General features: G+C 35.4%; 1 protein-coding gene across 1 annotated transcript in view; it reads right to left on the reverse strand.

The window, feature by feature from the left end:
• GNAT3 (G protein subunit alpha transducin 3) overlaps nt 1-26,749 on the reverse strand; it is a 56,931-nt gene extending 30,182 nt beyond the window's left edge. The window contains exons 1-2 of the mRNA XM_070469873.1: nt 26,632-26,749; nt 747-789 (exon numbers count right to left, since the gene is read on the reverse strand). Of these exons, the coding sequence (XP_070325974.1) occupies nt 747-789; nt 26,632-26,749 (161 nt within the window). The remainder of the gene's footprint in view (nt 1-746; nt 790-26,631) is intronic.
• Between the last annotated feature and the right edge of the window lie 233 nt (nt 26,750-26,982).

A 26,982-nucleotide genomic window follows, 5' to 3' on the forward strand; every position in this document is an offset into this window, starting at 1 on the left:
GAAAAAGATCCTCAAGCATAGTGAAAAATAAATTTAAAAAAAAATGATTATCTTCTTCTCCTATAGCAATGATGCTCCTTTAAAATTCTCCAGCAGTGACATGGTCATGAGATTTCACATATTCCTCTCCCCTTAGTATTTCATTTACTCATTTAGATATTATATTCTTAAATTATAGCATCTTTGTGTTCATAATATCCTTATTCAGAATTCACATCTGTTTATTTCATTGTAAAGAGAAATTAGAGAAAAAATACAAAAATAAATTGAAATCCATAATGATAATAACTTTAAATATGCATTTCATTCCCAGGCATGTGAAATGTTAAAAATATTGTTTCCTCCTAAATTCAAATGGATCACTGACATATTTTGAAATGTTTATGGCTTATGCTCACAATATTAAGACCCTGAATCATACCTATATTAATACATTTAAAACATAACTGCTTTTAGTTGTCATCTTATTGAGAGGCAAAATTTGAAAGAAAAATGGAAATTATAATATTACTCATCTGTTATGCTTACAGATAAAGGATTGGAGGAATATTTGCACAGGAAATGTGACAGCTCTGCCACTAACTGGTTTAGAGACTATCAATTAGTTTTTCCAGAAGTACTTATTTAAGTCATCATCAAATACATGGTCTCCTGCATTGCAGGCGGATTCTTTAGCAGCTGAGCCACAAAGGAAGCCCCCGTGGACAGACATCAAACAGTAAATGTTTAAAATAGTGGGCACCTACTTCATTTGTTTCACAATGGTACTTTTTCCAGATTCTCCTGCTCCTGCAATAGAAATATGGGAGTGTTATCAACTGATGCACCAAGTTCATATAGACATTAAAACCTGTGACTCTCTTTCTTGTGGGTTAATCTTTTACAGACCACCCTCTTATGTAAAGAAGGAGAGTGATCAATCAGGACTTAAAAAGTATTATTGGCTGTCTGCTTTCTAAGATAGTAGCACCCCCTCTATTTTGATACTAGAGACAGATATAGTTCTGGCTCCAAGGTAGAAAGTGTTTTGTAAACCAAGAAGTGTATACCATCAGGAAAACATCAGTTCAGCTCAGTCACTCAGTCACATCTGACTCTTTGTGACCCCATGGACTGCAGCACACCAGGCCTCCTGGTCCACCACCAGCTCCCGGAGTTGACTCAAACTCATGTCCGTTGAGTCGGTGATGACATATCTATATATGATTGCATTTGAACATAACTTTACAAAAGCTTTTCTCTCCTGATTTTTCAACTCTCCCCTCAAATGGTCCCAACTTTATAGTCTCTGTGTGTGTGTTAGTCACTCAACCATGTCCAGCTCTTTGTGACCCCATGGACTGTACAGCCCACCAGGCTCTTCTGTCCATGGGATTTTCCAGGCAAGGATACTGGAGTGGGTTGCCATTTCCTTCTCCAGGGGATATTCCCAACCCAGGGATCGAACTTGGGTCTCCAGCATTGCAGGCAGATGCTTTACTGTCTGAGCTACTAGTCTCTACATCACACGAGAATGTGTCTTCCTATATCCTATGTGATTTAATAGCAAGGAAAAAAAAAGACAATAATTTATTTCCAGAACTATTCAAAGCCTATTCTGATTGAAGGATGAGCTTTTTGTTTTCATCATCATGTTTGTCTTGTTACATAGGAAATTTATGTTTAAAATAGAAAGCTGCCTAAAATACTAAGCAAACCTAAAGGGCCTCTGGGATAACAATAACAAAGGAATGAATGTCTCACAATGGATTACACATTCCTGAGAGAGGGGAAGGGAGTGGCAGTAATACCATAGAGAACTAATTGCATTTATCTGGGGGCATCTATTTAGTTGATGATATACAATATACAACTGTATTTTAATATTGATGGCAACATGTAGAAATTCACATGATTAAAAAATTTTAAAACATAAATTTTTAATGAAAAACATTTAATTTCCTGGCTATATAGAAGAACTTTGTTGTTTACCCTTCTATATATACCAGTTTATATCTGCTTATCCAAAACTCCCAATTCACCCTTCTCCTACACCTCCCTACCCTGGCAACCACCAATCTATTTTCTATGTCCCTGGTCTGTTTCTATTTCATAGATAGGTTCATTTGTGTCATGTTTTGGATTCCACATATAAGTGATATCATATGATGTTTGTCTTTCTCTTTCTGACTAACTTCACTTGTGATAATCTCTAGTTGCTTTTCTTTTTCTGCAAATGGCATTATTTCATTTTTTTAATGGCTGAGTAGTATTCCATTGCGTATACGTACCACTTCTTCTTTATCCTTTAATCTGTTTATGGACACTTAGGTTGTTTATATGTCTTGGCTATTGTGAGTAGTGCTGCTATGAATATTAGGGTGCATGTATCTTTTCAAATTATAGTTTTGTCTGGATATATGCCCAGGAGTGGGATTGCTAGATCATATGGCAATTCTATTTTTAGCTTTCTGAGGGACTTCTGTACTATTTTCCATAGTGCTTGCACCAACTTATGTCACCACCTACAGTGTAGGAGGGTTCCCTCTTCTCCATACATCCCCTCCAGCATTTGTAACTTGCAGACATTTTAGTGATATCAGGCAACTTCTTGAAATTTGGGAATTCTGGGTTTATAAATGGGAGAAAAGCAGGGGGTCATCAAGAGTTGATAAAACCTGAATAATACAAATCTGTTCATAAAATTTTTATATATAATCACTAAACTTTTATAAATTAAGGAAAACTCAATGTTCCTCAGGTTATAATTAACATTTATCAATAAAAATGTGATATTGAAGTATGATATTGACCAAGGGCCTATAAAAAAAGATCAATGAATGAATATTTAACCTTACACTAATATCTGTATCCTTAAGAGAAGCAAACACTTTGATGTATTATTGTGAAATTGAGTCATAGGACATCTTTAAAGTCTGTGTGCTTGTTAACTCTGGACAAATTTCAAAGCAGCACTACTAAGACTATTTAAATTTCCAGGAAAAACCCACATTCAGGAAACCTGATTTATAGATGTAAACATATCCCTTACCAGCATGGTGATCAACTGTCTTATTTTACCAAAACTAGTATAATTTTATGGAACAAAAGTCTTATGACTTCTGGAAACCCTGAATCTAATAAGAGTTTTATTCAAATTATATGAAAATCCATATTGAATCAGAGGATCTTGACTACACTGTCTACATTTCTAAACCCGCTGTCACCCACTATTGCCCTTTCCTTTCCTCACTTTTTTCCCTGGCACTTACCTCATTCTACAAAGTAACACATTATTCACATATATTTTTTAAATGTTCCTGTCTTCCAGCACTGCAAAGTAAATTCCACAAGGGCAAGGGAATTAGCCTGTTTTGTTCACTCACATTCCGGAAGCACGTAGAACAGTGCCTAACAGTAGAATCTCAATGAAACGAATGCATTCTTCAAACTCATACAGTACTTCAAAAGTAACATTTTGTCCTTGTGTTTTATATCAGTTTCTTCACATTGAATGATTTCTCCTTGACTCAATGTTTTCTTAAACTCTGATGAGCAAATACAACTGCACCTCAGTTTAATTCTACTTCACAGAAAATTTGTTTTTTTCTTTCTCAGAGGAAAATTTTCTTGTTTTTCTAAGAAAATTATGTATCTGCAGCTATCTGAAAGAACTGCCCACCTTACAGGATCCTGAGGAATCAAAGTAGTGAAGCTATGGTAAATAATTTTATCGCTGGTGATGATTTATAGATGCTTCCTCTTGGGTAAACCTCCAGAATACTTTGCTTTATGTTTTAATGCTAGTCTCTTCCACACTACTCAGTGTGAAATTGCACAACAGAGTTGATAAATGCAAAATCAACCTCAGCAAATTTGCTAATCTTTCTTCATAGACTTTAAATCTAATCAAACAAAACTCACTGATGGAGCACAACCATTTAGTATCGGCTGGCTGCCATGTCTAAGAATGAGAAATTTGAGATTAAAGTGAAAATCACATTAAAGTATCACCTCACTTGTTTACAGAAGACAACTATCTATATTATTTTCCATGGCTAAGTGTTATGTTTGTGAAAAAAAAAAAAGAATAAATCAATGAGCTTTGCACAGTATCTTGGTTTATTGGCTTTATGTAATTTGTTATTTTGCTCCATACTGCATCACTTTGAAAGAAAAGTTATTCAATAAGATTATAAAACTGTTCTTGGTAGTTTTGATAAAAACTCCAACAGTAGAAATAGACATTAGAAATTGCAGCATCATTCTATACAACTAAAAGACTTGTAGTATATCTTACTTCTCTATGTTTGCAGTTTTGCTAGATTGAAAATTGCAGTTCTGGGAATATGGGAGGAAAACCAACTGGCCCAATAGGAACCCCAGGACTTATCCATTCAGATATATTTAATGTTGCATTTTCTGCAACTAGAGTGGAAGTACTGAATGAAAAAACTTTCGAGAAAATCTGAGAGATTGAGAATGTCTCATTTTTAACTATCAGTTACGTAAGGGTATAATATCTATAATTTCTACAATAAAGTGAAAATAATTTAGATAATTGTCATTTAATTTCAGTTATCTACCTTGAGAATGATAACCTGTGTAAAGAATTTTCCAGAATTTTACCAGCATATGTATCATGGACAGATACACATTTGAACCACTGTTGAACACATAAAGATTTTTTAAATAATCACGACTATATTTCACTCAGATCTGGCAAGTTTCCAGAACTATTTCTGATGCTAATGGGTATGTTATTATATAAAGATTGTTGATAATTGATCATTCAGATGTGTGTCAGATGGGCAGAATAATCACTTTTGAAAAAACAGCATGTACTCTTTAATGAAATTCTGTATGAAAACAGTATTTTCCTTAGAAAGGCTTTAAAATAGTTACCTGGATAATATCCTGCTCTATGTAGTGGCTTTAGGCTTCTATATGCAGGCCCAGTATATTCAACTATAGCAATAAGATGAAAATTCCTGAAGAAAAGCCCATCTGTCCAAAATCTAATTAATTATTTGCCCCACTGCAAGGTTTTTTTAGGAATAAATTACTGAGTCCCATTCTCACAATGTTACTAGGTCTTAGTTCACAATAATCATTCCATTCTTGTAAGATGAGATCATGCTACACAGCCAAATATAGACATCAAAATAACATGTTTACACAGGCCAAGGGCATCCTGAAATAATCTGTTCCTTCCTAATTGTGATCATGACTAATACTATTATCTGGGTCAAAGTGTAATGAGGGAATTTTAACAAGCTATTTATTTATTTCTTCAAAGTAGAAAATGTTTCAAATAATTAAATATTTAAGTTTATACTTAATTCATACTTTAATACTCAAATTATTTTATTCTTAATAAGTATAAATTAGAGATTTTATTCCATATTTTTATTTGCAAATATATTCAAACATTTTTAAGGCTACATGATTTCTATGAAGTGTGAAGTGAAAGTGTTAGTGACACAGATGTATCCTACTCTTTGAGACCCCATGATTCACCAGGACCCCATAACTCACCAGGCTCCTCTCCATGGAATTCTCCAGGCAAGAATACTGGAGTGGGTAGATATTTTCTTCTCCAGGGTATCTTCCCCACCCAGGGATCGAACCCAGGTCTCCTGCTTTGCAGGTGAGTTCTTTACTGTCTGGGCCACCAGAGAAGCCATTATAGATCTATACTTGTAACTAAATTTCACCTAAACACAATCAAATCCTGCTCACTCATTTCATAACTGGTTAAAACAGGCAAAATGAAAATAAACCCTGATTTATAGTACTGCAGAAGCTTTTTTGTAGGTACTCTTAAAATCACGTAACTGTGCAGTGGACTGAAACCTTAGAAGCCCACCAGCTGTGCATGCATCTTCTTTCTATACATGAGAATACTGAATCTGGTAGAAATTATGATATTCATCTAAAGTCCTAGACCTAACTTAAAGAAATTAAGCTCCTGACTCCCGTACTATTATCAGTTCAGTTTAGTTTAGCCGCTCAGTCGTGTCTAACTCTTTGCAACCCCATGGACTGCAGCACGCCAGGCCTCCCTGTCCATCAACACTCCCAGAGCTTGCTCAAACTCATGTCCATTGAGTTGGTGATGCCATCTAACCATGCCATCCTCTGTTGTCCCCTTCTCCTCCTGCCTTCAATCTTTCTCAGCATAAGGGTCATTTCCAGTAAGTCAGCTCTTCACATCAGGTGGCCAAAGTATTGGAGTTTCAGCTTCAGCGTCAGTCCTTCCAATGAATATTCAGGACTGATTTCCTTTAGGATGGACTGGTTGGATTTCCTTGCAGTCTAAGGGACTCTCAAGAGTCTTCTCCAACACCACAGTTCAAAAGCATCAATTCTTTGGTGTTCAGCTTTCTTTATGGTCCAACTCTCACATCCATACATGACTACTGGAAAAACCATAGCTTTGACTAGATGGGCCTTTGTTGGCAAAGCAATGTCTCTGCTTTTTAATCTGCTGTCTAGGTTGGTCATAACTTTTCTTCCAAGGAGCAAGCATCCTTTAATTTCATGGCTGCACTCACCATCTGCAGTGATTTTGGAGGCCAAGAAAATCACGTCTGTCACTGTTTGCATTGTTTCCCCATCTATTTCCCATGAAGTGATGGAACCAGATGCTGTGATCTTAGTTTTTCGAATGTTGAACTTTAAGCCAGCTTTTTCACTCTCCTCTTTCACTTTCATCAAGAGGCTCTTCAGTTCTTCACTTTCTGCCATAAGGGTGGTGTCATCTGCATATCTGAGGTTATTGATATTTCTCCTGGCAATCTTGATTCCAGCTTGTGCTTCATCCAGCCTGGCATTTCACAAGATGTACCCTGCATATAAGTTAAATAAGCAGGGTGACAATATACAGCCTAATACTAATCTTAAAATGATACCTTCTTTTAAATTATTAACTGGTAATGTCAATATCAATATGATGTCAAGACATAAATTTAAAATCACTTATTTTAGATTAATATGGAAGATGTGAACTTTCATAGACATGTGGGTGTGCAGTTTATGATTGTAATCTATTGGTAGACTATTGGCATAAAAGATTTTTAGCTTCATTTCTTGTTTAGAAGCAATTCTATTTCACTCACTATTCCTCTTTCTCATTGAGCAAAAACAAACTTCTCTGTCTCTTCCATGTTACAACCCATCATATAGCCTAGATAGTGGGTAGTGAAATGTAATAAGCAAACTCATGTTTTGGAATAAATGTGAGGTTGTACTCATTGCTGAATCTGTCTGTCTTGATGGAAGTTAATCTCTTGAGAGTTTCCTCCTTTATAAAATTGACTTACTGATGTTTATCTCGTAGGGTTTGGGTAGTTTGAAATAGTTGGTACAAAGTCTAACTTACAATGAGTTCTCAACATTCTCTATTATTTAAAGCATTCTCCACTTCTTTTTCAAGAGATGTTTCAATTATAATATGTTCGACTCCTTTCATCCTTTCTTGTGGAACATGATTTTTAGATTCCTTACCTTCTGAATCACACTCCATGTGAGAGCCAATGTCCTTCTGAAACACTGTCTGACTTAAAATTTTGCCATAGATATAGGTGCTTTTATTAAGGGTCCTGATGTTCTTGTTTAGTAAGATAGGGGTGCAAAATAGATCTGCCTCAATCCTAGTACTTATTTCTAAATAGAACACTTTTCTTAATAGACACTATGATTACTTTACCTCTTTTCTTCTTCTATTTTTTTTTTTTTGTAGCTGTACGTTTTTAACCTATATTGAGCTTTTAGCAATTAATTTGTTTCTACTTTTTTTTACATCATCACTTAGCAAGCTGATTTTCCCACATACTATATGGGTATACTACATGTGTATAGCTGATTTTGAACCTCAGTTAAAGATATCTGCTAAATTCTGTTCATTTGGGCCAAACATTTCTGCTCGTTTAGATCACTTGGAATACTGACTTTACCTGAAACTCTATCCTTCCAAATTCTGAATCTTACTCAAGTGGGAAATTTTGCCTTATCCACTTTCACCTAAATCCCTGATGAGAGCATTGAAGAGGAGAAGGTCAAAGACAGGAAACTTTCAGTCCATTCATCATCATAAGTCTTTGTTCACTACCTGTAGTTAATGATGCTAAATATTCCCTATTAAGTGTGACCATTACTGCAGGTTTTTGTACATACTCTTTATTTTGTTAAGGGAATTGCCTTCTGTTTCTAGTGTGATAAAAGTTTTTATCAAGAATATATAAAAGAAGTTGGTTTAGTGTGTATGTGTGTGTTCATGCACATGTGTGTGCATCTCCTGTCATAATCATGATGTTCTTTCTCCTTTGATAATGTGAATAATATTAATGTTCCAACAGTATTTCAACAAGTCATTCTTGAGTTCTCTCTTACCTCTGGCTTTTTTCCTTTAATATACATTTTTACATTGTTGGAATCAATTTGGAGATATTTTGGTTTGGTGTTTGGATCTGCATTCATGAAGGATTTGGCCTGTTTTTGTCAAATTTTGTTGATAAGTTTGTCAAGTAATCTATTGAGAAGGATTTCCTTAAAAAGCTTTTATAATTTTAAAGTGATCTGCTCATGAAGTATTTGAAAGAATTCATTTGCAAAATAATATGGATGATTTTGCAGATATATTTGCCTATTTTATCAGAAAAATAATATCCCAATGTACACTTATTTTCCCCAAACTTTTAATTTTAATAATCCTATAAAATATGGAATTTTGAGAAAATAGTACATTAGATACCTATATTTTACCTTTCACCTTACCAATTATTAGCACTTTGTCCTTTGTATTTTTCATATATATAAATTCACACACACACATATGTACATGTATACATGTATATCTGTCTTTATATTTATTCTTTGTTTTGCTGAACCTCTTGAAAGCAATCACACACTTCATCCGTAAATATTTCAGAATGTATCTTCTAAGAATAGGTCATTGTCCCAGAAAATCACACTATTTTCATGCTTAAGAATATCTACACTTGATCTTAGCCAAAAGGCCGAGAAGCGATGCTTAAGAATATCTATACAAATCCAAAATGTTATATAAAATATACTCCATATTCATATTTATTTGGTTGTTCCAAAATGTTTTTCAGACGTTTTATATATCTTGGATCCAGGATCCAATCAAGTCTTACACATTTCCTTTGTATATTATGCTATTTCAACTCTTAATTTAGAATGTTTCCCATGTTATACTGCTGATGTTATTTTGTTTTCATGACTGGCATTTTTCTAAAGTCTAGGATAGTTTATTATATAATGTCCAATATTCTGTATTTGTCTGATGATTAGGTCCAGTGTGGTGTAAATATCTTAGCATAAATAAAAGTAATTTTGTGGGGGTTTTAGTAGTGAATCACATTAGTAGTCATATGGTGTCAGATATATTTCAATTACTAGCGTTACGTCAAGCACCTATTTCTATGATGTAGTAATGATGAGCATTCTGAAACTGTAAAAAGTCATCAGCCAAACAAGAATATTTCATTTGTGAGAATGTTTTGGCTATGTACTCTTTACTTCCTAATGAAAATTTATTTAAATACTTCCAGTTTTATACTTGTTTTAAAATAGTTGATAATATTTAAAATATTATATATAATGTTTTAAATATTAAATATTTATATATAAATAAATATGTATAAATATACATATATATTTTTAAATATTTATATATATATATGCCTTGTAGGATTTTGAAGTATTTTAACTTCAAAATCCTTCTGGTGGCTCAGATGGTAAAGTGTCTGCCTATATTGAGGCAGACCCGGATTCAATCCCTGGGTCGGGAAGATCCCCTGGAGAAGGAAATGGCAACCCACTCCAGTACTCTTGCCTGGAAAATCCCATGGATGGAGGAACCTGGTAGGCTACAGTCCATGGGGTTGCAAAGAGTTGGACACAACTGAGCAACTTCACTTTCTTTCTTTTCTTATCTTTTTATTGTACTTCTTAGGCTAAAAAAGGGGGGCGGGTGAAACAATGAACTATATAATTATGTGACATTTCCCACACAAGCTTGCTTTAGATAGAAATGTACATGATAGAAGGATGGATTGATAGAATTTATCTAAGTGTTCCTTAGTTGGGGAACAGTTACACATTTTGTATGAATTAATGCTTCAAACTAAGACCTTGGTTAACTATACAGTTGGCCTTTAATACTATATATCTGGGAAAAGGAGAACAGGAATTGAATACATCAAATTAATAGCTCTCACTTGAGTTACCCCTCCTGATTTCTGGACCCACATATTCATCTGTTTAGTAGATATCTCCACTTGGTCTCCAAACAACACAAATTTGAATGTCTCAAATGACTACTCTTTTTGTTTTGTCCCAACCTAAACTTTGTCCTTTATTTCACATACTGATAAATAAAATAATCACTATTACTTATTCTGCCCTTAATCATTCCTCTGAATTAATAGCCACAGGCAGTCAAGTCACCAAGTTCTATTATTTTGTCTCATAAGGTCCCTCAAATCTCACTTTCAAGCTTGTAATTTCTGCCTTAATTTACAATCTCATCAAGTGTTTGCAGAGTAGTGACAATTTCCTAATTGGCCTACCTACCTCAAGCACCCGCATAAAGACTGTCTTATAGCATAGTTTGGATAGTCTTGGACAAAAAAAAAAAAATCCAAGTTTTATTATTATTTACATTGCTAAAAATCTATCAAAATCTTCATTGACTCAAAAGACAAATACCTTATCATATGACATACATGTTTTTTTTTCCAGTTCTTTGCAAATGCCAAATGTATATCTATGCTTTAGTCACCATGACCAACCTACAGAAATGTTTTAGGTTCCCAACTCTGTCATTCTTCCATGCATTATGCATGCATGCTTTTCTGTGCTAGGATCCCAGTGAAGGACAAAAGCAGACATATTCACTGTTTTCTTAGAACTTAGTATGCAGATACTAATTTAAAAATGACAGAGATAAAAATTAAAGCCTTTGCTCTCCTGTAAACTAATGTGTGATCTTAGAAATTGAATTACCTCAGTAAATTCTCATTTTCTTCACTATATAATGAAAATACTATTTCATAGCATTTCCTTGTAGATTGAAAATCATAACAGAAGTAGTGTAATAAAAGAGAAACCTGAGACCCATTCTATCAGAGATAAGGTTAAAACTAAGCTTTGTAACCAAGATTGACCTTTGGACAGTGAATAGAGAATGATTACAAAGAAAGGGATTAAAGAAGATTGAAATACTAGAGTGAATATAAAGGAAAAGAATATAACAAAGGGCCTCATTAAAAAGATGAAGGTTGAGGATGAATGGACAGCAAGATAAACTTGGAGAATGACTGTTAGGTGCCGGAAAGTGTAATCAGATTATTGATAAAAAACAGTTGTTGACTAAAAAAAGAAAGTGCAATGTGAGAGTTTGTGTTAAGTTTTATTTGGGGGAAAAATGAAGTCTATAGCCCAGAAGGTAACATTTTGAATAGCTTTGAGAAACTGCTCCAAAGAGGTAGGGGGAGAGTCATTATGTATGTAATTTTGGAGAAGGGGGAGTACATGCAATCAAGCACACATTTTTCTGTAAAAAGTTTCTTCTAGTGTCATGAAGGTTACACCTAGTCATGAGGAGTAGAAGTGCTTTTAGTGCTTTTCTAGATACAAGGAAATACAAGAATTGAGCTTATAAAATTGGCTCCTGAAAACATCTATCTGAAGACCTGTTTTGACAGTTTTTCCTAAAGGACAGAGTGCCTCATTTCTGTTTTCTATCCTGAACTTCTTTAAGGGGATGTTGAAGATCAGCAGATATAGCAGCACATGATCTAATCCTTGCAGTGGTAGATGGCAAGTAATCATGGCAACTGCTAATTTGTAGTTGAGACAGATATGGATCCAGAAATTGGGAAAAAGAAAGGATGTTAAAGTCATTCTTCTAGAAGTGACAGCTACATCCTGATATGAGGTCCCTGATACAGTATAGACTGAAAAACACAAAGGCTCAAGGACAAATTTTGGTGAGTGAACCCACTTATAAGTGGAGAAAAAAGAAGCAAGCTTGAATGAAGTGAGGAGTAGAGGGATATAAAAAACACTAGAAAGTATTGCAATGTAACAGGAGTTAAGAAAGATTCAGTTATTGAGGCCTCAGTTTTGTGAATTGCAGATTATCAGGGATCTGTGAGAGATCATTTTTTGGTAAAGAGAATGAATATACAAGTTAGATCTCAATTAACTGAAGAGAATGGAAACAGTATAACAATAGAAGCAGTGACCATAGACTAGTTTGAGAAGTATTTCAGTATAAAAACATTTTAAAAGATAACTATATAAGGTGAAATCAAATGAGCTTTATGGAATCAAAGAAAAATCTCTAGGAGACTAGGAAGAAATGTCGTTATATGCCAAGAGGAAGGAGCTAGCAGAGAAGAAGTTTGAAAGTGACAAAGGGGATAATTCATAAAGCAAAATTCTTAAAATATAGAAGGGGATACAATTTATAGCACAAAGGCTGAAGTTAGCCTTAAATGAGAATGGAATACCACAATTCCTTAAAGCTAGTTAAAGTGGAAGAGAATGAGGGAAAGCTTAGTGAGTTTGGAGATGATGTTTGATGACTGTCTTATGAGCAGTGGTCATCTGGGGGAGGTGGAAGGAGAGGAGATTGTAGATGACAGTGATGTTGGAAATGTAGAAATAGCTGCCTTTTGGAATATTTTAGTAGAAAACTACAAATAAGTAAAATAATTATTAGCCTGGCTAAAGTTAAAAACTCCCATTTGAATGCAGAGTTCTAAAGAATAGCAAGGAGAGATAAGACAGCCTTCCTCAGTGATTAATGCAAAGAGATAGAGAAAAGCAATAGAATGGAAAACACTAGAGATCTCTTGAAGAAAATTAGACACACCAAGGGAAAATTTCATGCAAAGATGGGCACGATAAAAGACAGAAATGATATGGACCAAACAGAAGCAGAAGATATTAAGAAGAGGTGGCAGGAGCACAGCGTGGTGTGATCACTCACCTAGAGCCAGACATCCTGGAATGTGAGGTCAAGTGGGCCTTAGGAAGCATCACTCACACCTATGGCTAGATCAACTAAACAGAAAATTAACTAGGAAACACGAACTTTAAATGATACAATAGACCAGTTAGACCTAATTGATATCTATAGGACATTTCACCACAAAACAATGAATTTCACCTTTTTCTCAAGCGCACACAGAACTTTCTCCAGGATAGATAACATCCTGGGCCATAAATCTAGCATTGGTAAATGCAAAAAAAATTGAAATCATTCCAAGCATCTTTTCTGACCACAATGCAGTAAGATTAGGTGTCAATTACAGGAGAAAAACTATTAAAAATTCCAACATATGGAGGCTGAACAATATGCTGCTGAATAACCAACAAATCACAGAACAAATCAAAAAAGAAATCAAAATATACATAGAAATGAATGAAAATGAAAAAACAACAACACAAAATCTATGGAACACTATAAAAGCAGTGCTAAGGGGAAGGTTCATAGCAATACAGGCTTACCTCAAGAAACAAGAAAAAAGTCAAATAAATAACCTAACTGTACACCTAAAGCAAGTAGAACAGGAAGAAATGAAGAATCCCAGGGTTAGTAGAAAGAAAGAAATCTTAAAAATTAGGGTGGAAATAAATGCAAAAGAAACAAAAGAGACCATAGCAAAAATCAACAAAGCCAAAAGCTGATTCTTTGAGAAGATGAATAAAATTGAAACACCATTAGCCAGATTCACCAAGAAACAAAGGGAGAAAAATCAACAAAATTAGAAATGAAAATGGAGAGATCACAACAGACAACACAGAAATACAAAGGATCATAAGAGACTATTATCAGCAACTATATGCCAATAAAATGGACAACTTGGAAGAAATGAACAAATTCTTTAAAAAGTACAACTTTCCAAAACTGAACCAGGAAGAAATAGAAAATCTTAACAGACCCATCACAAGCATGGACATTGAAACTGTAATCAGAAATCTTCCAACAATCAAAAGCCCAGGACCAGATGGCTTCACAGCTGAATTCTACCAAAAATTTAGAGAAGAGCTAACACCTATCCTACTCAAACTCTTCCAGAAAATTGCAGAGGAAGGTAGACTTCCAAACTCATTCTATGAGGCCACTATCACCCTAATACCAAAACCTGACAAAGATGCCACAAATAAAGAAAACTACAGGCAATATCACTGATGAACATAGATGCAAAAATCCTTAACAAAATTCTAGCAAACAGAATCCAACAACATATTAAAAAGATCATACATCATGACCAAATGGGCTTTATCCCAGGTATGCAAGGATTCTTCAATATCTGCAAATCAATCAATGCAACACACCACATTAACAAATTGAGAAATAAAAACAATATGATTATCTCAATAAATGAAGAGAAAGCCTTTGACAAAATTCGGCATCCATTGATGATTAAAAAAAAGAAAGAAAAACTCCAGAAAGCAGGAATAGAAGGAACATACCTCAACATAATAAAAGCTATATATGACAAACCCACAACAAACATCATCCACAATGGTGAAAAATTGAAAGCATTTCCCCTAAAGTCAGGAACAAGACACGGGTGCCCACCCTCACCACTACTATTCAACATAGTTTTGGAAGTTTTGGCCACAGCAGTCAGAGAAGAAAAGGAAATAAAAGGAATACAGACTGGAAAAGAAGTAAAACCCTCACTGTTTGCAGATGACATGATCCTCTACATAGAAAACCCTAAAGACTCCACCAGAAAATTACTAGAGCTAATCAATGAATGTAGTAAAGTTGCAGAATATAAAATGAACACACAGAAATCCCTTGCATTCCTATACACTAACAATGAGAAAACAGAAAGAGGAATTAAGGAAACAATTCCATTCACAATTGCAACGAAAAGAATAAAATACTTAGGAATATATCTACCTAAAGAAACCAAAGACCTATATATAGAAAACTATAAAATGCTGATGAAAGAAATCAAAGAGGACACAAACAGATGGAGAAATATACTGTGTTCATGGATCAGAAGAATCAATATAGTGAAAATGAGTATACTACCCAAAGTAATCTATAGATTCAATGCAATTGCTATCAAGCTACCAACGGTATTTTTCACAGAACTAGAACAAATAATTTCACAATTTGTATGGAAATACAAAAAAACCTCAAATAGCCAAAGCAATCTTGAAGAATGGAACTGGAGGAATCAACCTGCCTGACTTCAGTCTTTACTACAAAGCCACAGTCATCAAGACAGTGTGGTACTGGCACAAAGACAGAAATAAAGATCAATGGAACAACATAGAAAGCCCAGAGAGAAATCCACACACTTATGGACACCTTATCTTTGACAAAGGAGGCAAGAATATACAGTGGAGAAAAAACAATCTCTTTAACAAGTGGTGCTGGGAAAACTGGTCATCCACTTGTAAAAGAATGAAACTAGAGCACTTTCTAACACAATACACAAAAATAAACTCAAAATGGATTAAAGATCTAAATGTAAGACCAGAAACTATAAAATTCCTAGAGGAGAACATAGGCAAAGCACTCTCTGACATAAACCACAGAAGGATTGTCTATGACCCACCTCTCAGAATATTGGAAATAAAAGCAAAAATAAACAAATGGGACCTAATTAAAATTAAAAGCTTCTGCACAAAAAAGGAAACTATAAGCAAGGTGAAGAGACAGCCTTCAGAATGGGAGAAAATAATAGCAAACAAAGCAACAGACAAAGAATTAATCTCAAAAATATATAAGCAACTCCTGCAACTCAATTCCATAAAAATAAATGACTCAATCAAAAAGTGGGCCAAAGAACTAAACAGACATTTCTACAAAGAAGACATACAGATGGCTAAAAAACACATGAAAAGATGCTCAACATCACTCATTATCAGAGAAATGTAAATCAAAACCACCAGTCATTTCATGCCAATCAGAATGACTGCTATCCAAAATTCTACAAGCAATCAATGCTGGAGAGGGTGTGGAGAAAAGGGAATCGTCTTACACTGTTGGTGGGCATGCAAACTAGTAAAGCCACTATGGAGAACAGTGTGGAGATTCCTTAAAAAATTAGAAATAGAACTGCCATATGACCCAGCAATCCCACTGCTGGGCATACACACTGAGGAAACCAGAATTGAAAGAGACATGTGTACCACAATGTTCATCACAGCACTATTTATAATAGCCAGGACATGGAAGCAACCTAGATGCCCATCAGCAGACAAATGGATAAGAAAGCTTTGGTACATATACACAATGGAATATCACTTAGCTATTAAAAAGAATACATTTGAATCAGTTCTAATGAGATGCATGAAACTGGAGCCTATTATACAGAGTGAAGTAAGCCAGAAAGAAAAATACCAATACAGTATACAAATGCATATATGTGGAATTTAGAAAGATGGTAACAATAGCCCTATATGCAAGACAACAAAAGAGACACAGATATATTGAACAGTCTTTTGGACTCGGTGGGAGAGGGCGAGGGTGGGATGAGACAGGAGAATGACATTGAAACATGTAAAATATCATATGTGAAATGAATCGCCAGTCCAGGTTCAATGCATGATACAGTGTGGTCGAAGCTGGTGCACTGGGATGACCCAGAGGGATGGGATGGGGAGGGAGGTGGGAGGGGTGTTCAGGATGGGGAACACATGTACACCCATGGCAGATTCATATCAATGTATGGCAAAACCAATACAATATTGTAAAGTAAAAAAATAAAAAATTGAATAAAAATAAAATAAAATGCTCTGTTAAAAAAAAAAAAGGAAGCATCACTACAAACAAAGCTAAGGGAGGAGATGGAATTCCAGTTGAGCTCTTTCAAATTGTAAAAAATGATGCTATTACAGTGCTGCATGCAATATGCAAGCTAATTTGGAAAACTCAGCAGTGGTCACAGGATTTGAGAAGGTCAGTTTTTATTCCAATCCCAAAGAAAGGCAATGCCAAAGAATGCTCAGACTACCACACATTTGCACTCATCTCACAGGCTAGCAAGTAAGGCTCAAAATTCTCCAAGTCAGGCTTCAGCAGTTCATGAACCATGAAATTCCAGATGTTTAAGCTGGGTTTACAAAGGCAGAGGAACCAGAGATCAAATTGCCAACATCCATTGGATCATCGAAAAAGCAAGAGAGTTCCAGAAAATCATCTACTTCTGCTCTATTGACGATGCCAAAGCCTTTGACTGTGTGGCTCACAACAACTGTGGAAAATAATTCAAGAGATGGAAATACCAGAGCACCTGACCTGCCTCTTGAGACTGTAGGAAGGTCAAGAAGCAACAGTTAGAACTGGACATGGAACAACAGACTGGCTCCAAATCAGGAAAGGGGCGCGTTGAGGCTGTATATTGTTACCCTGCTTATTTAACTTATATGTACAGTACATCATGCAAAACTCCAGGCTGGATGAAGCACAAGCTGGAATCAAGATTGCTGGAAGAAATATCAATAATATCAGATATGCAGATGACAATGCCCTTACGGCAGAAAGTGAAGAACTAAAGAGCCTCTTGATGAAAGTGAAAGAGGAGAGTGAAAAAGTTGGCTTAAAGTCCAACATTCAAAAAACTAAGATCACAGCATCTGGTGATGCCATGATCACTTCATGGCAAATAGTTGGGGAAACAATGCAAACAGTGATAGACTTGATTTTCTTGGGCTCCAAAATCACTGCAGATGGTGAGTGCAGCCATGAAATTAAAAGATGCTTGCTCCTTGGAAGAAAAGTTATGACCAACCTAGACAGCAGATTAAAAAGCAGAGACATTGCTTTGCCAACAAAGGCCCATCTAGTCAAAGCTATGGTTTTTCCAGTAGTCATGTATGGATGTGAGAGTTGGACTATAAAGAAAGCTGAACACCAAAGAATTGATGCTTTTGAACTGTGGTGTTGGAGAAGACTCTTGAGAGTCCCTTAGACTGCAAGGAAATCCAACCAGTCCATCCTAAAGGAAATCAGTCCTGAATATTCATTGGAAGGACTGACGCTGAAGCTGAAACTCCAATACTTAGGCCACCTGATGCAAAAACTGATTCATTTGAAAAGACCCTGATGCTGGGAAAGATTGAGGGCAGGAGGAGAAGGGGACTACAGAGGATGAAATCATTGGATGGCATCACCGACTCAATAGACATGAGTTTGAGTAAACTCTGGAAGTTGGTGATGGACAGGGAGGCCTGGTGTGCTGCTGTCCATGGGGTCACAAAGAGTCAGACACGACTGAGTGACTGAACTGAACTGAAAGTTAAAAACAGGAAATTGTCAACCGGGAAACTGAGAGTGATACATCATTTTAATCTACAGCACCTGGGAATGAAGGAAATTAGGTGTTTACATGGGACCAGGATCAACAGTGAGGGCTGAAAAGATGTTATATAATGTTACTTTGGAAGAAATCAGTTGGGAACCGTGTTATTAGAAAAATAATAAGTAGGAACTTTGAGAGTTATCCAGGTTTGAGGTTGTGAATGTCAATTAAGATATAGGATTAGGGTAAAGAATATTTTAGACTTTCAGGAGGGACACAGGTAATAGGGTCAACTTTGAAAGTAAACAATGTGAAATCAAAGATAGAATTCAGTAAGTGTGAAAAAGTGTGAGGTGATAAATAATCATATGCTGGTCAGGGAGTGAAATTTGTAGATATCTTAAAAGGAAAACTTTTTTAAGCAAATTATATTTGAATATAAAATATTGAAGCAGGAATTAAACTTTTGAATTCTAGTTTATTGACCATCTGGTGATGTCCATGTGTAGAGTCTTCTCTTGTGTTGTTGGAAGAGTGTGTTTACTATGACCAGTGTGTTCCCTTGGCAAAACTCTGTTAGCCTTTTCCCTGCTTCATTTTGAACTCCAAGGCCAAATAAGCCTGTTACTCCAGGTATCTCTAGACTTCCTACTTTTGCATTCTAGTCCCCTATAATGAAAAGGACATCTATTTTAGGTGTTCTAGAAAGTTTTGTAGGACTTCATAAAACCATTCAACTTCAGCCTCTTCAGCATTACTGGTTGGGGCATAGACTTGGATTACTTTGATGTTGAATGGCTCGCCTTGGAAACGAACAGAGATCATTCTGCTGTTTTTGAGATTGAATACAAGTACTGAACTTTGGACTTTTTGTTGACTATGAGGGCTACTCCATTTCTTCTAAGGGATTCTTGCCCACAGTAGTAGATATAATGGTCATCTGAGTTAAATTTACCCATTCCAGTTCATTTTAGTTCACTGATTCTTGAAATGTCGATGTTCAATCTTGCCATCTCTTGTTTGACCACTTCCAATTTGCCTTGATTCATGGACCTAACATTCCAGGTTCCTAGGCAATATTGCTCTTTACAGCATCAGACCTTGCTTCCATCACCAGCCACATCCACAATTAGACGTTGTTTTTGCTTTGGCTCCATCTCTTCATTCTTTCTGGGGTTATTTCTCCACTGATCTCCAGTAGCATATTGGGCACCTACCAACCTGGGGAGTTTATCTTTCAGTGTCATATATTTTTGCCTTTTTATACTGTTCATGGGGTTTTTAAGGCAAGAACACTGAAACGGTTTGCCATTCCCTTCTTCAGTGGAATAAGTTTTGTCAGAACTCTCCACCGTGACCCATCCATCTGGGTGGTGCTACACAGCATGGGCCAAAGATTATATTCTTTGCAGCCAAAGGTGGAGAAGCTCTATACAATCAGCAAACACAAGACCAGAAGCTGACTGTGGCTCAAATCATGAACTCCTTATTGCCAAATTCAGACTTGACTTGAAGAAAGTAGGGGAAACCACTATACCATTCAGGTATGACCTAAATCAAATCCCTTATGATTATACTGAGGAAGTGAAAAATAGATTCAACACATTAGATCTGATAGGCAGAGTGCATAAAGAACTATTGACAGAGGTTTGTGACATTGCACAGGAGGCAGTGATCAGGACCATCCCCAAGAAAAAAAAACGTGCAAAAAGGCAAAATGCTTGTCTGAGGAGGCCTTTCAAATAGCTGTGGAAAGAAGTGAAGCTAAAGGCAAAGGAGAAAAGGAAAGATATACCAATTTGAATGCAGAGTTCCAAAGAATAGCAAGGAGAGATAAGAAAGCCTTCCTTAGTGATCAGTGCAAAGAAATAGAGGAAAACAAGAGAATAGGAAAGACTAGAGATCTCCTCAAGAAAATCTCTATAGCAAGGGAACATTTCATGAAAGATGGATACAGTGAAGGACTGAAATGGTATGGACTTAACAGAAGCAGAAGATATTAAGAAGAGGTGGCAAGAATACACAGAAGAACTATACAAAAAAGATCTTCATGACCCAGATAACCATGATTGTGTGATCACTCACCTAGAGCCTCACATCCCAGAATGTACAATCAAGTGAGCCTTAAGAAGCATCACTACGAGCAAAGCTAGTGGAGGTGATGGAATTTCAGTTGAGATATTTCAAATCATAAAAGATGATGCTGTTAAAGTGCTGCACTCATTACGCCAGCAAATTTGGAAAACTCAGCAGTGGCCACAGGACTGGAAAAGGTCAGTTTTCATTCAAATCCCAAGGAAAGGCAATGTCAAAGAAGGCTCAAACTACAGCACAATTGCATGCATCTCAGCAGTAAGGCTCAAAATTCTCCATGCCAGGCTTCTACAGCACGTGAACTGTAAAATATTCCACATGTTGAAGCTGGATGTAGAAAAGGCAGAGGAACCAGAGATCAAATTGCCAACATCATTTGGATCATTGAAAAAGCAAAAGAATTCCAGAAAAACACCTACTTCTACTCTATTGTCTACGCCAAAGCCTTTGACTAAGTGGATCACAACAAACTGTGGACAATTCTTAAAGAGAGAGGAATACCAGACCACCTGACCTGCCTCCTGAGAAGTCTGTATGCAAGACAAGAAGCAACAGTTAGAAGTGGACATGGAACAACAGACTGGGTCCAAGTCGGGAAAGGGGTGCGTCAAGGCTGTATATTGTCACCCTGTTTAATTAACTTATGTGCAGAGTACATCATGCAGAATGCCAGGCTGGATGAAGCACAAGCTGGAATCAAGATTTCCGGGAAAAATATCAATAACATCAGATATGCAGATGACACCACCCTTATGGCAGAAAGCAAAGAAGAACTAAAGAGCCTCTTAATGAAAGTGAAAGAAGAGAGTGAAAAAGTTGGTTTAGAACTCAACATTTAAAAAAATAAGATCATGGCATCTGGTCCCGTCACTTCATGGCAAATAGATGGGGAAACAATGGACACAGTGATAGACTTTCTTTTCTTCAGCTCCAAAATCACTGCATATGGTGAGTGCAGCCATGAAATGAAAGGATGCTTGCTCCTTGGAAGAAAAGCTATGACCAACCTAGAAAGCATACTAAAAAGCAGAGACATTACTTTGCAAACAAAGGTCTGTCTAGTCAAAGCTGTGGTTTTTTCAGTAGTCATGCATGGATGTGAGAGCTGGACTATAAAAAAAAACTGAGTGCTGAAAAATTGATGCTTTTTTGAACTGTGGTGTTGGAGAAGACTCTTGAGAGTCCCTTGGACTGCAAGGAGATCCAACCAGTCCATTCTAAAGGAAATCAGTCCTGAATATTCATTGTAAGGACTGATGCTGAAGCTGAAACTCCAATATTTGGCCACCTGAGTTGAAGAACTGACTTATTGGAAAAGACCCTGACGCTGGGAAAGATTGAATCTGGGAGGAGAAGGGGACAACAGAGGATGAGATGGTTAGATGGCATCTCTGACTTGATGGACATGAGTTTGAGTAAGCGCCACAATTCAGTAATGGACAGGGAAGACTGGCGTGCTGTATTCCATGGGGTCACAAACAGACATGACTAAGCAACTGAACTGACTCTAGTTTATTAGCCTCACAGTCTAATACACAGAATGAATATTTTTATATCTTGATGAGTTTTACCTTCAGTTTCAGCTTGAATCCCACTTCCTTAGAGGCAAATTCTACATTGATGTATTTGTAGGAAAGTTAAATGATATGGATTCTGAATTTGAGTGTTAAATCTTAACTGGAAGTATATTTTGTGTAAAATTTATCATGGAGACTATACCATCAAATATTTCACTACCCTCTTTCCTTTTTAATTAATGGAGGGGTAAATAAATTGTGTTAACTCATGTTGCTTATCTGAATATTTTTTAAAGTGTAGTATTGCTCTTAAATCAATAATTAAGGTTTGAATTAGCAAATGAATATAAAAATGCTTTGTGATATAACAGGAGATGTTCTGTTATATTACAGTTAATGAGAGCTATTCTCAGAAAGACAGTGTATTTAATCTCATTAACAAATACCATAAGTTGGCTAAATATGAAATGCCTTAATGAATGGTTTGCAGCTTTCATGTGAGGGACTTATGAGTCTGTTAATGTGTCCTGATTATTAGATATAAATTAATCTATAACAAACAATCAAATATTTGCAAAATGTTTTTCTAAGTGCTTTTTGCCCATTAGAAAAAAGGGACACTGTAGAGAGCTATTTGATGCTGCCAAATACCATTAGTTATTAATAAATACAACTGTAAATATTTGACTTCTCCTCTGAAGGTTTCAGATGACTATGGAGCAAATAGTTACTTTGGAGACAGTTTGAAGCTCTCCAAGTAGATTGTTTCATTCCACTTTACTGAAAAACAATTTTAAACATTTGTACAATATTTGTACAAATAGTAAAAATATTTGTGCACCCAAAAGGTTGATATCTTTATAAAAATAAAATATTGTAAAATATTTTAAACAAAATATTAATATAACAAAGAATGATTTTAATTTTTAAAAATTGGAAATATTACTCTGGAACAACTTCTACATGTTGTTCTCAAGATTCGTATCACTGGTTATCTGAAAGAAGTTGCTTTTTTTTTCTAATTATGCTTTGCAAGTTTTAATTGTAACATAATTATTCCAGGGGACCCGTGTAAGTGATCATATCCACAGACAAGCATTGACTCTACTGGTGTAATAGAAATATAAAATAGAGCTTCTACACTTGATGAATTTATACTCTAGCCAGTGACTGAGGAACACCTCCCATTTTCTGCATCCTTTCCCACTCATATATAGAAATGATTTTAAAAATAAAAAGACCTATTTAAACAGAATACATGTAAGAACTTTGATATAGCATGAATCTTATGTCCTCTTTCCTCTTGATATACATAAAAGGATGTACATATATATGTACATTGCATTACTTGATAATTACATAAAATTAATGTACATACACATATACATTAAAAATGATACTGTGATGTTTACAAGATAGCACATAGAAAAATAAAGAATAAATGGTTTTAGAATTAAAGGAGTACAACACCAGTATTGAGTAGTCCATGGCAGTGCTGGAAATTAATGGCTGAAAGCTCATTACACTATCATAGCTGAAAATTATAGAATGAATGAGGCAAGGTTTCAGATATGATGAAAAAACAAAGCTATTTTTCCCCTGTACTTTGGAGCTCTGAATTTATCCAGCTCATGTGATGAAAATTTGTAAAAGTTAAAAAAATAAGTAATGTGTTAAATAAATAAATTTGAACTGAAATTTGAAATAATAAATTTAACAAAAGGAGATATAGGAAAAACAGAAACATGAATTACAATGATCTCACAATGAAAAGACAGGTATTTCTTTTAAATGGAATTGAAGTGTGATCAAACATCTGTAAATTAAGATTTTTTTAATTTTAAATTAAAAAATACAGTAACAGCTTATACATTAGCATTTGCTTTTTCTTACTAAAATACATTCTTTCTAGGGCACCTTTACAGGATAATTAAAAAAAAAATATGTTCCATGGCATTATTGTCTTGATAGCAGTTTTATCAAATAAGCCAGGAATGTACGTCATCTCCAGTGTTTCCTAGAAGCCTGCTTTTTTCTATAGAAACAGATTTGGCATCTCTTGCATAATTTTACTGAATATCTGAAATGTAGAATAAAAGGGAGTCTGTCTTCAAGGTGATCCTTTAGTTGTAAAGTGTACTTTGGTACAGATAGCTCTTCAAATTGAGTGAAATCTTGTGTGCAGTGAAACCAAATAGTACATCTACTCCACAGCACGTGTTAACTTGGAAAGTTGTGTTGTGTTGTGTTTAAGCACCTCGAAATTCACTGGATAACAAGAGGATCAACATCAATAATGAAATCTGTTGAAAATGTTTTTTTCAGATCTCTATAAATTTTAAGATTTTTGTTTTTATAAAAGTAGAGCTAGACTCAAGTTCTGATTTCTACCAAGGCTCTCCTGGTTGGTCCCACAGGACATACACTCATTGCTTAAAAACAGTTGTTCAGACAAGACTGATGAATGAGAATCATTGTTGGGAGAAATTAGATTTCATTAGTGAGGGGATTTGAGGGCTGGAAGGTTTACTTTGGTTCTACTGAATGCTTTTATGTATTAGTGAAGTCGCTCAGTCGTGTCCGACTCTTTGCGACCCCATAGCTCACCAGGCTCCTCCATCCATGGAATTTTCCAGACAAGAGTACTGGAGTGGGGTGCCATTTCCTTCTCCAGGGGATCTTCCCGACCCAGGCATTGAACCTGGGTCTCCCGCATTGCAGGCAGACGCTTTACCATCTAAGTCACCAGGGAAGACCCTTTATATATTAACGAGGCTAAATTGAATATAAAGATAATAGGTTAGATAATTTGCTTTCAATTCAAAACATGAGAATCAAAGCCGAGTTATTACAAGATTTTATTGTTTTGAACTTTGACAACTTCATCATTGGATATAGAACTCATATGATTTTCTTGGTGGCTCAGTCGGTAAAGAATTTTCCTGCAGCACAGGAGACCAGGGTTCAGTCCCTGTTTCAGCAAGATTCCACTCCAGTATTATTGCCTGGAAAATCCTTTAGACAGAGGAGCCTAGTGGACTATAGTCCATGGGGTCACAAGAGTCGGACTCAACTCAGTGACTAAGCTACCGCACAAAACTCATAAAGTCCAGAGGGAAAACTTAGTCAAGGGTTTGAAATATCACTGAATGGGGAAAGCTACAGAGAATTTGATTCATCTCTGTAAATAAGCTGTGACCAAGAAGTCCAGTGACATATTGTTGGAACCAAATGAACCCAAATGTATGGTAACACTGGAGATGAATGTATGCAATTGTGATTGTCAGGATATTAAAAGATGTAATAGTACCACTAAAATTCTTTGCATATCTTCTATAACATTACCCTTTCCTCTTTATGTAGCCCATCACTTTAATCTAAAAATAATTTGTATATTGAAAATATCTATTCTTTTGAAATTTTATTCAAACAGGGATTCTCTGTGTGTTGTGTTACTAGTCTTGAGCCATGGTTCTCAGTACAAGAAGGACACAGAATGTACTTGCTGGAATGTTTGGTGTTCCCTCTCATCTTTTATTTGTTTTCTCTATGTCCACTTATTACTTTCACTCTTGATCAAAGTTTCAGAATACTCTGAAGCATTAGGGAAGTTGCATTTGGTAGTTTCATAAGAGCTGACTTCTACGTCTTTCTAACTTACCAACCTCTCTTGGTAGTTACTTGTAAGTGCTGTGGGTGTGAGGCCTCAGGAATTGGGTGTAAAGACAGAAAACATTTCCCTTCCTTGGAAGAGCAAGTGCTGGGAAACTTATAGTTGGTTTCTGAGATACTCTTGCCACTGAGAGCAAATTAGATACGGTAAAAGAGCACACAGACACAAATGAGAATTTTTTGTGTGTCCAAGAGTCACATTTCTGAAATAAAATGGAGTGCTTTTGTGTATAATGAAGAGCAGGAGGAACATATAACTATGATTAAATTGAAGTTCTTGTTTTATATTCTTTTCATAGGTCTTTATTTTATTCCAAAATCATATTTATCTTTTAGGGACTGTGACATGTTTAGAAAAATGCATGATATATAAATTATATTCATTCTTTCAGTTCATTGAGCATTTATTAAATTCATAGTTGTGGTTAAATATTGTGCTGAATTTTGAGGGAATAAAAAATAGAATAGACATAATTCCTGACCTAAATGAATATTTAAATATCCTTAAAGGATTTAAATGGAGTATTTTTCAATTATACAGACAATATTCAGAAGCCTGAATAATATTATTAGTATCTTTTAAAGTACTTTATCATTACTCTCTAAATAACTTGACTAATTGGTTTTAACAGTATAAGTAATTAAATAACATATTAGTGTTGATACCAAACAAAATATTTCCAAACAAAATAACATAAATCTTTGTAACATGTAATTAAAGGATTTTTTCCATATTAAAAAGTTGATATTGAGAAAGTGACTAGAGTACAATAAAATAATAAATGTCCATGAGTTTTTTAATAATAAAAGATTATTGACATAGAGAGATTGAGTCATCTGATAAATATTTGTCTCTCTGCTTAATAAAAGACATGCAATAAAATGCTAAGCAAAAAAGTAAATATTTACAGAGCACACATAAAATCAATTTTGAAACACATTTTTGTAATAAATCTCCCATATGGTAATACCCTTGAAATTAAAGTTTGAGAAAAGTAAATACATCACTGTTGAAAAAATAGTGGGGTTTTAAAGGCAAAAGGAAAAAAGAATGTTACCTAATAACAGCAACTTTACAGTTCTTGCATCTCGCTCAGCATCTTCCTGAAGCTTTTTCTCCAATTCTTTTGATCTTTTGGCTGACTCCTTGCTCTCTGAACTAATTCCACTTCCCATCTTGTAGTGTTAGATGCTTGTCAGTTTATTTGCTCAAACTTTTTGGAATGTAGAGGGCAGCTGGTGCTCTGGTTGTGACATAGGATGCAATGCTCTGCTGAAGTACCCAACAGCCCATTCCCTCATTTTCTAAGACTCTGCTTTGACTAAGGAGATGCTGTCACCTGACAAAGGGTAAAACAACACAGTCCTATGGCAGCTAAAGAGAAGATTCATTATGCTTTCAAATTGGT

This window comes from Odocoileus virginianus, chromosome 1 (genome assembly GCF_023699985.2).
Source record: "Odocoileus virginianus isolate 20LAN1187 ecotype Illinois chromosome 1, Ovbor_1.2, whole genome shotgun sequence".
Taxonomy (NCBI): domain Eukaryota; kingdom Metazoa; phylum Chordata; class Mammalia; order Artiodactyla; family Cervidae; genus Odocoileus; species Odocoileus virginianus.